A 16,373-nucleotide genomic window follows, 5' to 3' on the forward strand; every position below is an offset into this window, starting at 1 on the left:
CTTGAATTTAGTATCGAACGCTGCGCCAAGTCTCAAGGTTGGCACTAAATGATTAGGGCAGCAATTTCGTTATCAAGGTCGAGTATGGTAGATATGTGCGCTGATCTGACACTTAGCCTACCTAACGCATTGCGGATTTCACGCAAAAGCCGGTGTATATGTGTTAACGTTAACTGTGTTCCATACTGAGATAGGTGATGAGGTGATGATATCATGAAACAGTTTACTAACATCCTCGGTTTGCATTCAAATATTCACTTTTATTTTATATTCTCCAATGTCAATTTCACCGTGAAATTGAGCCTTCAGGCCATTTGCTTACAATTACAACCCCTGTTAAGCGCGATAGCTGTTTCGTTTTCGATGCCGGCTAACAGCTGAACGCTTGATCAGCCTATTCCTCAGTAAATTTTACGCAAAACTCGGTGTTGGTCTGTTCGTATTAATTTTGACAGTGTACCATACCGAAAACGGTCATGAGGCTACTTCTCGATGATTTCATGTAACAGTGTACCAAGTTTTCGGCTTTCATCCACGTGTTTATTCGGTAATATATTTTCCAAAGGCGATTTTGCAGCAGACATATAGACACTATAGACCGTAAGCCGTATGTGTCGTGTGACAGTCTCCAGCCTCAAGGCCAAAATCTCCTATGCTGTACCGGGACCGAATTTCCGAGGCTGCTATCCGTAGTTCTTATTCAGAATTATGTTTTGGATTCAATATGACATGTCCATTGTCCAATCTATGAGATAACAATTGCGTATGTGTCCGAACTCGTTGACCTTTCCAGGCTTACGCAATCTCTCGAGTTATAGTCATATCCATTTCTGCAGATAATTATATAGTCAGGTATAGTTCGAACATGAACCGTGTCGAATCTGTGTTCCGTACGCCGTTTACGCAGTTACCATACCACACTTTAAGTCACTGCTGTGGGGAAGTTCGTCTGGAGATTTGATGTTCCTGCTAAACAGGAAGGCAAAAATTGCTTGTGTGTGTATTGGCGTTGTGACATCACCTCACGTTATTGTAGGGCTGGGCAAAATCGAGTACCTGGGTGATTCGATTCTGAATCACGTCTTACGCTTCGAGTCGAGTCGAGTATTCGAGTATCACTCATTATGACGTCACAGCAGAATGTGCTATGTCAAAGCCTCAAATATGTACCTTTTATGCCACAACAAATAACATAATGCCAGTTATCCGTCACATCAAAGATTCTTCGGTATTTTTTCGACCATACCGATTTCATTGTACTTCTTGACAATGTTGTGGGATGATCATGACTTCGGAAATGTGTTATTTCCAGTCACGCTCGTAGCTTGTACTATGTCTCGTATGCTGCGACACGGCCAATCAAGGTTTGAAGGCTTTCTCAGTTGGAAATAGTATCAAAATTATAATTCTCGTTAGTAAACTAACTTTCAGTGGTGAGGAGCGTATAATTTCAGTACTCGAAAAATTCATCTTTTACTACTCGACTCGAATCATTAAAATTAATACTCGATTCAGATTCGAGTACTCGAATCATTGTGCCCAGCCCTATTCACAACGATTGTTAAGGTTCTCACAATCCACAGGTTATGATGACATGTAAAGTAGGGTTACCATATTTTGGAAATCTAAAAAGAGGACACTTTTTCAAAAATTTAAGACTTGCAAAACCGGAGAAGAATTCTCAAAAATCGGTGAATTTTTCCCACTTTGTGATCGGTTGACTAGAAAAAAGGTCCACTTCTAGCCCAGCCGGAGCGTCACTTCTGTGCTAATTTACGGCATATCACTCAGATTTTGCTCTAAATATGACCTAAATTTTCAAAAAAGAGGACAAAATCTCAAAAAATAGGACAAATCCTCTTAATAGAGGACGTATGGTAACCCTATGTAAAGTCTCCAGTCATATAAAACAACCACGAAAAGTTATCATATTATTATATAATTACTCTTCAGTAGCCTACTTATTTTCTCCCTAAATTGTGTGCTTAACAGTATTAAATTGCATACAGTCCTGAGTCTAAATGAGTTTTGATAGCCGCGAGATTTAGCTGTGAGTTCTTCCGCTCTACGCAAACTAAGAAGGTTAAAAACACATCGCTCGTGCGTATCGTCGTTAATATAGGCTTACCATATTTTGGAAATCAAAAAAGAGGACACTTTTCAGAAATTTTCAACTTGCAAAACCGGAGTGAAATTCTCAAAAATCGGTTAATTTTTCCCACTTTGTGATCGGTTGACTAAAAAATAAAAAAAAAAAGGTCATCTTTTCCGCTCAGAGCTCAAAATAACGTTTTTTACTCCACATTGCCAGGTTGATGACTAAAAAAAAAAGGGTCATCTTTTCGCCCAGACCTAAAATCACCGTTTTTCACTCCGAAATACCCGTCGGAGCTTCAGATTAGCGGCATATCACTCGCAATTTGCTCTAAATCTACTCTAAATCTCAAAAAATAGGACAAAAGAGCGTCCTCCGAGGACACTTTCAAAAAAGTCAAAAAAGAGGACAAATCCTCTTAAAAGAGGACGTATGGTAAGCCTACGTTAATATATCTCATTTCAACGGTTTCATTTCTTCTTCCTCTTCCAAGTCCACCTTCACGCCATTTCTGCGCTCGAACTTTCGACTGATTTCCTGGAAAGTTTGATTCTTCGTTTCCTCTACCACCATCCCGATGTATGCTGTCACCACGGCGCTGACGATCAAGAAGACGAGGAAGACGTATTGATTCATGAATCTCTGAAAAGAGGATATATAGCAGAGATGAGCGGATTTGAAATTTCTATGTTCTAATCCAATCCAAATCCGAACCTTGAAATCCAAATCCTAATCCATAACTTTTTTTTATTCAAGTCCATGTCCAATCCTAATCCGATTCCAACTGGAAATTCAGAAAAAATACTAATTTATGCAATGAAGGGATTCAAAAATTTTCTTTCACAATCAACGATTCACTTGATTCAAGATAACTTAGTAACCATAAGTACATAACTGATCTGAATAAAGTTTGTCGCCATTCGCCACACGACATTTCAATCTCCCAGAAAATAGGTAAATGCAATCCAAATCCTAATCCGTTCCGAAAAAAATGTCTAATCCAAATCCAATCCAAATCCGTCAAAATTTCACAAATCCTGTTTTTTCAAAACCTAATCCTAATCCATGCTCATCTCTGATATATAGGCATCGATAAAGAGTCATCTCAGAGTTGATCTCCTGGCGGAGGTGCTTTTAAACGCACATTTTTCTGGCATCATCTCATCGTTGAATACCCACCGCAAATTTTCATTCGTAATAAATCAATAAACAAGAAAAACGGTTGAATTGAAGATATAACACATCAGTGGCAGACCACACAGTGTGCTTTAACATATCAGATACTTACACATATTGAAATAAAGATTGACTCTGTACGAAATTGAATATCACAAGTTACGAATAAATATCACAAGTTCTTTTTGAGATACCTGCAGCATCAATTTTAAATATTTGGGGAAGCGAGTGGCGCCGTGGTTACCACCAGCACGGTATCTATAAAGTCAGAATGAAATCTTGGGTCAGCCAATTAGTTTTTAGTTTTTTTATGCGGGCTTCCTCAACGCACATAGGTATTATGTTTCAAATGACAGAGATCTCTGATGGGTTGGTGACTATGTGGAGCGCTTTCTTCGCTTGCATGAAAAAAAATCCATCGTGATTTTGCAGTGTTGTAACTATAGAATGTAACACATGGAACGGCAATGACCGATTTTGCAGCTTCGTTCCGCTTCGCTGAGGCTGGATTTGAGAATTGTTTTGCGTAAGCGACTGTAGGATTACTGGCAATCCAAAAGCAATCTTCCCGAGCGCAGAATTTACTGAATCTGGTCTTAATCGAAAGCCACTGTCGCACCGATTCCGAAAATATACATTAGAATACAATCAGGTACTGATCCACGTAGAATCCGCCCTCCAAGTCTGAAATATCGGCATTGCTCGAACAATCGGAGAGTAGCAACGGGTCATTGTCATGGCCATTGTGTCGCGGTTATCCGATTGTTCTGAACAATGCACTTTTCAGATGTTGAGGGTAATTTTTCGTCAAAAACTGGAGCGTGACCTTAGTTTTATTCATATTTTTGGAATCAGTGCGACAATAGCTTTCGATCAAGACTAGATTCAGTAATTTCTGAGCTCGGGAAGATAACTTTTGGATTGCCAGAAATCCTACAGTCGCTTACGCAAAACAATTCTCCACTCCAGTCCAGCGAAGCGGAACGAAGCTGCAAAATCGATCGTTGCCGTTCCATGTTTACATTGTATAGTTGTAACCAAGTCACAAGGTTCCGAGTCACAAGTCAATCTTGTTTTTATAGTTTTGACTCGAGTCATTTTCAATCCCCTATCGAGTTCAAGTCACGGAATTCACTGTGTTCATTATTGAGATCAAGACGGTCAACTCACTTCTGTGAAACTCTTGGTTATATCGAAGGTTTCGCATTCATGAAACACTCTTTTTTTCACTCTTAACATTTTATTAAATAGATAAGGTAGGGTTTTTTCGTTTATTTATCCAGTATCGGCCCTGACACCCGATACACGAATACAGTCATATTGAATGTCTAGCAAGGAATAAGACTCGGTCAAATCATGCGAAATGACTGGAGTAGAAGTCGATTCAATACACAAATTGACTCTCGAGTCGTTTTCTATTTTTAAGAAAATGTCTCGAGTTAAGTAAAGGCAACGAGAAATTGCGACTCGAGACGGACTCTAGTCATTACAGCCCTATGCAATTTAGCCGCAATTCACCATATCAGTCCTGTGTTCAAACAGGTCGCATTAACAAATGTGGACACGGATATAAGGGAACTTTGTGCAGGCAGCTATGTCCACACTTCGCATTGAGTTCTGAGTAAATAAGATTACACATTTATTACTGCATCTGACCCGATGTTCACGCCATACACGATGTGGTCGCGTTGCTGTTAAAATGTAGGTTTGTTACGAGAGTTGCATTTTGCGAACATTTTGTTTTAATGAATAATTTAAGTACAAAATTGTGCCTAAACGGTATCGCAAATCAAAGTCAAGTCGTTGATTTATTTTTGAAAGTTCAGGGTGACTATCAGCCAAACCGCGTTCCAGGTTCCCGGCATTTTTACTAGTACTTGTATTTGGGACGAGAGAACCTATTAGAAATCTGTGGGATCGTGCGCAACATACGTGCGGGTGTGACTTTAAAAATCAATTACAATGTAATCCCTAATGAAATTAACGCGTCAGCGAAATCTTCGCGGGATAAGACTATACCTGCATGAACGGAAACACGAGTGCAACAACGACATTGAAAAACCAATTCAAACCGCATCCCAGAGACAGGGCAGCTGGACGAGCTGATTGTCGGAACATTTCCGCTGTTAATATCCAACAAATCGGACCTGAAAATGACGTTTCTTGTTTATAAAAGATATGTTTTGAGAGATATGGCAATGCCATATACATATTCGGTTGGTTCCCTTTGGTTAGGTAGTTGCCGACGTTAGATGTAATCAGAAGCTACTTTGTTCGAAGCAATATAGTAGAATTAAACGACTAGGGAATTTTCAGGTTTTACAAATTAGATTAGAATATGAATTATAGCTACACATATATATGCAAATTAAATTACAATTGGGGCAACACATTTTTTTTCAAATTAGTTTAGAATTAGAATTATCGAATTCGTGAAAATTTGGGAATTGAATCAAATTCAGTTCAAAGCGTATGATAGGAAATATTAGCGATGGTGTGAACCTCTGAAAGGGTCAGGTTCGTGTGAACGCGAACCTTTTTGAAAGGTTCTGTGTGAACGCGAACGTGAACCTCATGACGTCACGTGACGTCATATTGCTAATGTTAGCCCTGCATTTCAGTGAATGCCAAACATAATGCCAAAATGCTGAAGTAGCCTACGTATTGACGTATTAAACGTCGCCAAATGTATTAACTGGGGCAATCAAATGATATAATAATCCCATAAATAATATCTTCCGTCGCTTTGCCAACAATTTCGACGAGGATACTTGCAAGTGAGTATAAGCTCACGCCTTAACGGTATAGGCCAGACCGAACAATGTATTCGGCGTGTGGGTATTGCGAGTTGCGACGTTGATATTGAGCAGTGTAAGACGGGTTTCTGTACGTGCTACGGATAATACTATAACTAGTTATACAGCAGTAGCCAACACCCCAATCGCACGGATTTGGTTTTTATGATACAATAAACATCTGAAATCGAGATTGACCCCGTACGCCTACAAGATTTTTATTTACATCGGACAATGATATCAATTTCATTGATTGGTTGAATAAGCATCATTCGCTGACTACCTACATGTAGTGTATTTCGTTCTTGATGTTGTGAGATTGCGGGTCAAGCTCACAGCAGAGAGGCACTAAATATTCACAAACGGAAGCTGGCTATTTCGAGCAAATTTTCGTAACAAAGCAGTTACAATTTTTGAGATTGTCAAGGTGCATGCTCGTTTAGTGTTGATTTTTATGCTGCCAGCGCCATGCATAGAGTGGCCCGCAGTTGAAATGCAATAAATTTCAACCAAAGATGTTATAATGAAGTAAAAATTGTAATATATGAAAAAGGTTCCCAGTGCAGAACCTACCGAGGTTCGTTTGTGAACGTGAACCTCTAAATTTTCGAGGTTCACACACAGAACGCGAACGTGAACCTCACGTTCACACCATCGCTATAGGAAATATCTGAACAGCACACTTATTGGCTCGTTTCGCGCGATACAGAAAAGAAACAATTTACAAATTAGATTGGCATTAGATTACCACTATAGTTCGTTCTCATTTGTCTGATTATAGACAATTAGAAATATGTAGTTATCCAAGTCTACAACATAAGCCTATATTTCAATTGGCATTCAACCTTCTTAGCGAAAAGAGTGCATATTCACACCCGCGCACTACACGTGATATACGGGTGAGAATATATAATACACCCGTAGTACTCAAAAGCAAAACCTATACCTCAGACTAACACCGCGGTATACATCAAATACAATATCTTAATCCAAATGATGGTTGCAAGTAAGGACGTATGGATTTACAACAGCGATATAACTCCGAGCTACGTCATGTCTTCGTGTACCACCCTTTAGGTGTGAAGACCTACTCCTAACAGTGTATCAAAATTGGAAACGCGATAGTCCAGTGACTAATAGTTGGAGAATTCGATAACACTTACCTGGACCTATGGCAAAGCCGGTAATAAAGATAAATACAGACACGATGCTAATATACTGCATAGCAGGTGAGACATGGAGTAAGGAAAGAGACAGCGTCAGTAGAACGTGCGATCCTGTAGCGACAGCCCACCCCCAAAACAGCAGAGGCTTGCGTCCAGCTTTTTCGATCACGCTTACCTAAACGACATTACATCTGTGGACTGCGTCTACAGTCGAAGCGACTCGGATCTTACTGAAACAATGGTTAAAAGGACGTTATAAACTCCAACTCCGACGGAAATGTAATTTCTGCTGTCTGGGTCGACTTGAGCAGTTTCCAGGATGGTGTTGAGGTAGAAAAATACCTGAAAGTGATTTAGAAATTACAATTATTACGGTTTGCGGCCGTGATGCGGAATAGGGTTCGGTGATTGAGATAACCCGAGGTGGGTGTCTGATCTAAAATACTACTCCATATCGTTTCGAAACCTTCCTATCTCTTCATTGTATCGCAGTTTTGTGGTGTTTCGAAATGATGAAAATATTAATAAACTGATACTGATACGCGTTCGAGTAAATCGCTCAGAAAATGTATCATATATTTTTATATAAACCCTGATGCGGTATAAAAACAAATCATGTTGCATTCATAGATAAGGATTTACATCCAATTTATGTGTTGGGCGTAGTCACCTTCTATAAAAATATAACAGCAATATCAGGGATAGAACTGTAGGCCTATATCCCTGAGCAATAGACAAAATATTTTATTTCAAAATATGTCTTTTTTTGAAATCACACTGCTTGGTTCAGCGTATGTATTATCCGCCGCTGGCAAAGCCGAGAATTGATGCTTAAAATTCATCGTCCCTATGGTTGAAACGTTCTACATGCACGAGGTCGAACAGTCATATCAACCTAATATTTTCTATTGTAATTCTGAAAGAGAGATACGAGGATTTCAAGTGACTTTTACGTCACAATGGAAGATTCGTGACGTTATTGTGGTACGAAATCGAAGTCCACTACATTTGATTCGTTGTGTGTGCCATATTAACTATTTATACATGATGTGATGTCAAATAACGCCCACGCTGATCGAACCGATCGCCCGATTATGATATACATTTAAACGCAAAATCAACAATTGTAGAGCATAGCTAACAGTAAGCAACAGACAGCAGGCACAGTATTTGCCCTATTATAAAGAATCTATTACAAATTTCTTGGGAAAAGAGGACAAATCCTCTTAAAAGAAGACATATGGTAGGCCTATTCTTGAACCTGATATGGGACTTCGTGTACAGCTCATTAGAAACCTATAAAGTATGCGTTATCTGCAATGCAATATGCGGAGTGATCTTACTGCGTTAATCCCGGTCAACGGCTGGCCGATTTGAATGACGCAGACCGTGTAGATTTGCCAGCGTATGGTTCGGTCCCGAAGAATTTGCAAGACCGACATCTGAGATTCCGCAGAATCGGCACTCGCTTCGTTTTTCATTTCGTCGATTTCCGCCTCGACGTCGCTCGTGCCACGCAGTCTTTTTAGTGCTGTAACAGGCAATGTGGTCCCGGTTGGATTTCGCTATACATTTACGTGAAACTAGAATTTTACAATTAGAAAAAATTCAGCTTTTACAAATTAGAATAGAATTAGAATGATGGCTACACAGTTTTCCCATATGAGATCAGGATCTGAATTATTGAATTCGCAAAAACGTGGAATTTAATTTGCGAATTAGAAAGAAATACTTTACAAAAGTCAAGTTCCGTTGATATCAAATCAGATTTCACTCTTCCAAGGATGAGAATGACAAATGTATGTACACAAATCTTAGCCCGTTTCGCAAAACACAGTTCGCCTGTAGTTAGGGTTGCAATTAAAACAAACGGTGTTTTAAACCACTTTTTTAAAACAGGATTCAAACAGCGTTTGAAACAAATCCCTTTTTGAAAAAAACAATATTTTTTTCACGCACGTTATCCAATTATTCTATAATTGTGTAAATACGTCCGACGAAACAGAGTACGGACGATTTTCACCCAAAATAGTCGAGGTATGTGGGATCGCTGGAACCTTCGAAATCGTCGCCGGTTCAACAGTTCTTGCACGTAGATACAGATCATTGGTACGAAATGAGTGTTCTGATGATAGTGACCGCCGACCGTAAAAATGCAGCATAAAAATGTAGTCTTGATTAAAGATATTTTTGGTCTGTTTATGACAGTGATTGAACGCACTTTTCGTCGAAGGAGCCATGTCCTCATGGCCATGACCTCATGGCTAACACAAAAAAATAAAAAACATGTTTTAAACAAATGTCTTGTATTAAACAGGTTTGTTTTAAATTGATTTTTTGTTTTAAATACAACCCTATACCTGTAGTATTTTCAGGAAAATCGAAAATAAGATTAAAATTAAAATTCGAGCATAGACACATTTCATAAATTAGATCGGAAGTTGAATAACTCAATTCCCCAAAACTTGGAAACAGAATAAAATTCAAAATCAAAACGAAATACAACAAAAGTCATCTTCAGCTCATATCAAATCAGAATTAATTATCAAACGTATAAGAATGACAAATCTTGGCAGGCGAAGCTTGGTCCGCTTCGCAATGCATAATTATCCTGTACCATTTTCCGGAAAATCAGAAATTTTATCATAGTGAAGCTTGAGAAAATAGAAACATTTCGCAAATTAGATTTCGCTTTAATGAGTATAATTGAACAACCGAATCTATTTATTTGTCCGAGACTGCTTTGAACAACAACTCTGATCTCTTTCCCACTTTGATTCCTGCGCTCTCTCGGTCAGAAGGTAAATGGTATTGAACTTACCGTCCCTGGCCGCGTCCTCGTCCTTTTTGTCGATTAACAGGCACCTCGGACTTTCGGGACAAAACGGAAGCACGGCGAGCTCGATCAAAGACGGCACGCAAGTGAAAGCAAGCAGTAAATTCCATAGCTCCGGAGTGCCGATTATCTCAGTAAGACTGAGTACTTGCCCGGCCAGTAGACCTGAGAACGGTAAACGTAGCACATGATAAATAACCTATAGGCCGACGATATGGTCTCTTTTAGGACGATTTGCCTTATTTTCTGAAAAAAGTGAATGGTCTTCCGAGGACGCTAGAAAATGTCCAAAGGTCATCTTTTCACCCATTTCGAGTTAGAAACTTATATTTCAACATGACAATTAGGCGAGACGTTTTATTTATTTCCCAAAAGTACTGTATCCATGACACATGCTGAATTCCTAGTTTAAAATAGGATTTAAAATAATCTGACTCATCAGCTCCACCTTCTCAATTGTTATTGCAAACATCGGTCGACGTTCTCAGAGACCTTTTTACATGCGAGGATCTGTAGCAATTTGTCAGGCGCAAGTTTGAACTGAACAGTTATGTTAAGATCAGTTTCGAGCATCTTCACGGTCGTATATTTTTCAATGACCTTTCGTGTGAACAATCTCACGGGCTCGGTAAAAACGATCACTCCTTATTGTCAAAGGATAAAGGAACAGTAAAGTGTGAGCTTAATCTGAAAAATTTGTAGATAAAAATAAAAATATATATAATTTGTCGTTTTTGTGTCTGTTTTTGTAATTCTGCTTCGCTTTGCTTCAAAAACTTTAGCCTGAAACTACCAAGGAAATATAAAACATCATTGAACTCGAACGTAACAATTCTGCTTTCGCTGAAAATATGTTGCGCCTACACAATAACCAGATAGTCATCACTGAAGTACAGCACGCGCGAAACTTACCTACTGTAATGAGCAATTGGTTAAGAGCCATGACTGCTCCCCGGTATTGTTTAGGTGAAATTTCCCCGATATACATTGGCACGACACCGGTCGCGAGGCCTGTAATGATTAAGAAGAGACGTAACAGACTGGACAATCGGACGATTCTATAGGTACGGATACCCCCATGTACCTCTCAGGCATGACGATATTAAATTCTGGACTACGACTAGGAATCGCACATACATATTTCAAATATTAGTTTACCAGATTGAAAAGCATCGCTACAGCTTGGCCACAGCATCATCAAATGACCGACAATAGGTTTGCGATTAAAAAGAGAATAGCGGGCTAGAATCAACAATTTAATTCTAGAGCAGGGGTTCTCAAAGGGTGTGCCATGGCCCATTGGTGGGCCACATGAGAAATTTGAGTCAGGCCACAGAACTATTTGGACAATTGTAGAATTAGTGAAAGTATGGTTGCATTTTTTTGATCACATATTCAAAAATATATTGATGTTATCCAATTATGCGTATGCTACATAAAGCTTTTCATCCGACTCTGATGAGACTTAGAGGCACGTATGGAGTCTGAAATGCACAAGTCGAAATGGGAGGGGCCTTTGTCTCCCCCAGCTATGACAACCTCCGGCCGACAGCAGCGAAAATAATTTTGATTATATAATCAGGGATATCTAGAACTTCTAAATATCCCTGTATATAATAACTGAAAAGTATATGCTGAAATAGCCAAGTGTTCCGGCAGGGTCATACGTCGTATGCCAATGAAAAGTGTGTGTATTAAGCTTTGACTGAAGTTGATTTTATGTAGATATACGATACTTCAGCAGGTGGTATTATAGTAACATAGAAAATAGCCACAATTGCCGTTTATTATCAATTTTCAACTTCCGGTGGAAGTATACAGCACCAACGAAACGAATCGTAATGGGTTGAGGAGTTGGCACCAGGGCTTTGGAGCCGGAGCCGGAGCCCGGAGCCAGAGCCCAGGAGCCGTTAACTTTTACCGGAGCTGGAGCCGGAGCCGGAGCTCTACATAAAATTTAGCCGGAGCCGGAGCCGGAGCTGGAGCCAGTTAATTGAGCGGTAGCTCCGGCTCCGACGTATTTCATAACATGCTATTATATATGCAACTACGATATCTGCTGAGCTCACATAATTCAACAGCAGGCTTTCGCGAAAAATAAGAATCTTAATCCTCTTTAGCGCTACCTTTTCCGACTAACCAGGTTCCTGGGGATTTAACAGCAGAGCAGTCATATATTCAATGTTCAATTTTCATACATGACTGGCGACCCTTGGTATGCGAAATATGCCTGTGAATATTGTGGGTATTCGGCATACCCGCAATTTCATCATCAGCACAACCTTGTTGGCCAATTGTATACGGTTTCAAAATAATGATCACTATGTATTATGCGAAATGGGAGAGAGCATAAAAACGTAATTTCGTTGCACATGTCAAAATGACGAGAACGAGCCGAGAAATTCCTACTTATCGTTGTTATGAATCGGATGAGCAAATACTCGTCCTTTCGCGATAGTTCTTTAATCGGGCCGCGAGATTGGACAGCGTTATTGAGTATGCAATTATGCATGCTAATTTGAATTCATTACTGCGCATCATCGTCCTTCACTCTTCTAAGGATTTTCGAGCGTAAATAGAGGATGGCAGAAGAGTAGCCCAAAACCCCATGGTTGGAGACGAATTACTGATTTGATACGCGATTTCCAATTTATAATCATCTGTTTCGTTAATTCATCCTTGATGTCTGCTTGATACTCTAGTATTCCCGGATTATCTTGCACTGTGACTTGTAAATGTGTGTAAATGTAAATTCGATTATTCGATTTGTTTCGACCAGAAAGTATTATATTCAGATAAACTTGATCGACACCGGATGGACTAGTAACGAGTGCACCAATATCAAACGTCAAACCATTGGCCATTTGGCACAAATCGAATTTCTATTGATCACGTCGTTATATCCGGCCATATTGCTCTTACTACAGTTACAGTTGAATAATAATCGCACATTTAAAAATTGAATTGAGCTGTATGGCTTAATCGTAACGAGTACAGTGCCAGTGTTAAAACGCCGCATCAGATTTTATTGCTGTACACAGCAATGGCACGGAGTAAAGTGCGTTCTAGTGCAACTATGATGTTATCGACAATTGACAATCGACAATTGACAATTCATTATGTCGTCACAAGCCGGTACGGCGGCACCTATGTCTTCGTTGCTGCATCCGATGTTACTGACGGCTGACAGACTCTAGATTACGATAGATAACTAACCTACAGGTAAATTAGTAATCTATATAGACCAGAGGTGGTCAACGTTTTCGGCTAAAGGGCCACATGAAATTGACGAACGAGTGCGCTACCCACTACACGACTACAGCCTCGCAAGGCGCGTAAAATTTTCAAAGTTAATATTATTATTACTTGGGTATATTGCGGGTCGACTGTATACCGCCCGCTGGGCTCAGTTTGCAATGACAGGACTATTCGGCATCTCGACATAAGATTTCCGCCAATATACGACAATCATTTTGTGCCTACATTTCATCGCCGACAATCTTTCTGCGAGCGCAAACGCGAAAATACTTTCTCTTGCAATTACGAATATAGTTAGACTCAATCGGCTAAATCAGGCGTTTTCATTTTCAGGGGGGGGGTAGGCTACAAAGAAAGAAATAGTGTGAAGAAACAATTTTACTACTATTTTAGTTTATTGTTATGTATGACGATTTACTAAATATGTGACTGGACCCTGGATCTGCCAATGCGTCGAAACTGATATTTTACACTGTAAATATTTTTCTGTTTTCAAAAGCATAAAAGATATCACGTTTCATGTTCAAAAAGACATCACAATAAAATGTGCTTGATGCTGTGTATAATGTGATTTATGAATTATGTGCTATATATATTTAGTAGGGATGGTGTGAACGTGAGGTTCACGTTCGTGTTCTGTGTGTGAACCTCGGAAAATTTGAGGTTCGCGTTCACAACAGAACCTTGGTAGGTTCTGCACTGTGAACCTTTTTCATATATTGCAATTTTCACTTCATTATAACATATTTGGTTCAAATTTATTGACTTTCAACTGCGGGCCACTCAATGCATGGGGCTGGCAGCATAAACATTCAACACTAAGCAGAGCATGCCCTTGACAATCTCAAAAATGTAGTTGTATTGTTACAAACGTTTGCTCGAAATATCCAGCCTTCCGTTTGTGCATATTTAGTGTCTCTGTGCTGTGAGCTTGACCCGCAATCACATGACATCAAGAGCGAAATACAATGTATTTTGTCAGCAAATGATCCTTATTCAACCAATCAATGAGATTGATATCGTCTTCCGATGTAAGAATCTAGCAGGCGTACGGGGTCAATCTTGACTGCATAAGTATACTGTATCATAAAAACCAAATCGGCGACTGGGGTGTTGGCTATACTGCTGTAATAACTTGTTAATCGGTAGCAAGTATAGAAACCCATTTTACACTCTGCTCAATATCCATGTGGCAATACTCAGACGCCGAATACATTGTCCGATCAGGTCGAAATTGTTGGCAAAGTGACGCAAGATACTGATTTTATGGGATTATTATATCAATTGATTGCCCAAGTTGATACATTTGGCGACGTTTCAAACGTCTATATGTCCTTAAGTACTGAGCTATTATGTGGCTCCGAGTCGTCGCTCGGTATCGTGTACAGTAGATTAATATAGGCAATCACCTAATTGAAATATGGGGTTTAAATTAGCATTATGACGTCACGAGGTTCACGTTCGTGTTCACACAGAACCTTTCAAAAAGGTTCAAGTTCACACGAACCTGAACCTTTCAGAGGTTCACACCATCCCTAATATTTAGTGCTTCATGATTTAGGCGCTATCTGGGCTATGTGCTACGGCTTGATATGGATTACTAAATAATCTGGCGTACATGTCAGCAGCTGCGCTGTCCTCGAAATGATACTAGAATAGCCTTGCGTACTCAACGACTTACCCAGTTCGAAACCAGGACTATATGAACATCTTATTATAAACGAAACAAGTGATGCGCATGCTTTCAAGAAATCAGTTTATCAAAAAATGCACTTAAAGACATTGAACGAAATATACAAATCTCGCACATATACCTGAATGTACAGCATAAGAGGCCAAGATCAAGTACAAACTTGTAAATTAAAGGGCTAAGCAGCACTGAACTATTTTACAATACTTCCACGATATATGCCATGTCAAGTCAAGCCAGACGTAGAACTTCATCAAGCAAGAGGTGCAAAAAGTTTTAGTACTTACTGATATTTAGATGTCATGGTTAAAGTGGGAACACGTATAACCAAAAGATAAGGGACACCGGACTATCAAGTTGCTGAGATACTTTTAATACTAGATCGCTTGCACAGGCAAGCAGTAGAACTTCGATAAGTACGAGGTGGTGCAAAGTCGAAAGTAATATTGACTGCCTTCACAGTTAGATGCCAAGCTAAAAGTTGGACCTTGCATAACGAAAAGATAAGGGACATTAAACTATTCAAAGGCATTGCTGGAATATTTGCAATATCATATTACTTGCACATTATACGATGAGACAAGAGTAGAATTGCCAACTTCAAATACGAAAGGACCAACGTCTGATTGTAAAACCTAATGCATGCTAACAAAGGTCTTCTGCTACAGTAGACTGTTCGAATTTGTGAAAAAAAAAATCATAGTTTGGTGGATACATATTGATTATCGTATCGCGGACTACGACATACTGCACGAACGCCAGGAGCTGGAATTCTTTGGGCTAAGACTGGTCCCAGTATAGATATATCGACTTTCAATTAAATAAAAGGGCAACAGAACATAAAGATATTCAGTTTTGGGCCCTTGTTAAGCACCTCCAGCGTGGGCGGTAGTGGGCGTCTTCAAGCGATAGCCCGCGTTGCGCTAGCTTCTGTCTCTATTGTCGAGCGCCATGTGGTTCTATTCCAGCCAACTCGCGCCATGGCTTCGTCGGAATGTGGTTGATGATGGCGGCAACTGGTTGATCGTCTTGATGCCGCACTATATAGATGACCAATCAGGCGGAAGCGTCGTTCAGCAGCCAGTAAACGGCATGGGACCGTTTTTGTGAGTTTGCGCAGTGCATTGGTGGATATGTGCTCCGGGTGGTGGATGCCGAGTGCGTAGCGGAGGAGTACATCGTAGTTGGCGTTGAGCGTCTTAGCTAGCTTTTCTGTCAGCGTGAGTGCTTCTATTCCGTAGAGAAGAACCTGCTCGACAGTGGCACCGAAAATGCGGGTCTTGAGCTGAGGTGAGGCCCTTGAGCGGACGAGGCGTTGTAGCCGTCTTGCTGCGCCCCAGGCCTTTGCTCGTTTGGC

At 39.9% G+C, this 16,373-nt stretch overlaps 1 protein-coding gene across 2 annotated transcripts in view; it reads right to left on the reverse strand.

The window, feature by feature from the left end:
* Positions 1 to 1,919: 1,919 nt before the first annotated feature.
* Positions 1,920 to 16,373, reverse strand: part of LOC145447002 (solute carrier family 2, facilitated glucose transporter member 5-like) — a 29,942-nt gene continuing 15,488 nt past the window's right edge. For both annotated transcript variants that reach the window (XM_080325427.1, XM_080325426.1), the window contains exons 6-13: positions 10,981 to 11,079; positions 10,054 to 10,233; positions 8,576 to 8,763; positions 7,464 to 7,574; positions 7,230 to 7,407; positions 5,291 to 5,418; positions 2,526 to 2,737; positions 1,920 to 2,097 (exon numbers count right to left, since the gene is read on the reverse strand). In XM_080325427.1, coding sequence (XP_080181553.1) covers positions 2,552 to 2,737; positions 5,291 to 5,418; positions 7,230 to 7,407; positions 7,464 to 7,574; positions 8,576 to 8,763; positions 10,054 to 10,233; positions 10,981 to 11,079 — 1,070 coding nt within the window. In that variant the 3' untranslated portion in view covers positions 1,920 to 2,097; positions 2,526 to 2,551. The remainder of the gene's footprint in view (positions 2,098 to 2,525; positions 2,738 to 5,290; positions 5,419 to 7,229; positions 7,408 to 7,463; positions 7,575 to 8,575; positions 8,764 to 10,053; positions 10,234 to 10,980; positions 11,080 to 16,373) is intronic.

Source organism: Botryllus schlosseri, chromosome 9, assembly GCF_051294905.1.
Source record: "Botryllus schlosseri isolate E-star chromosome 9, Bs_hap1, whole genome shotgun sequence".
NCBI lineage: Eukaryota > Metazoa > Chordata > Ascidiacea > Stolidobranchia > Styelidae > Botryllus > Botryllus schlosseri.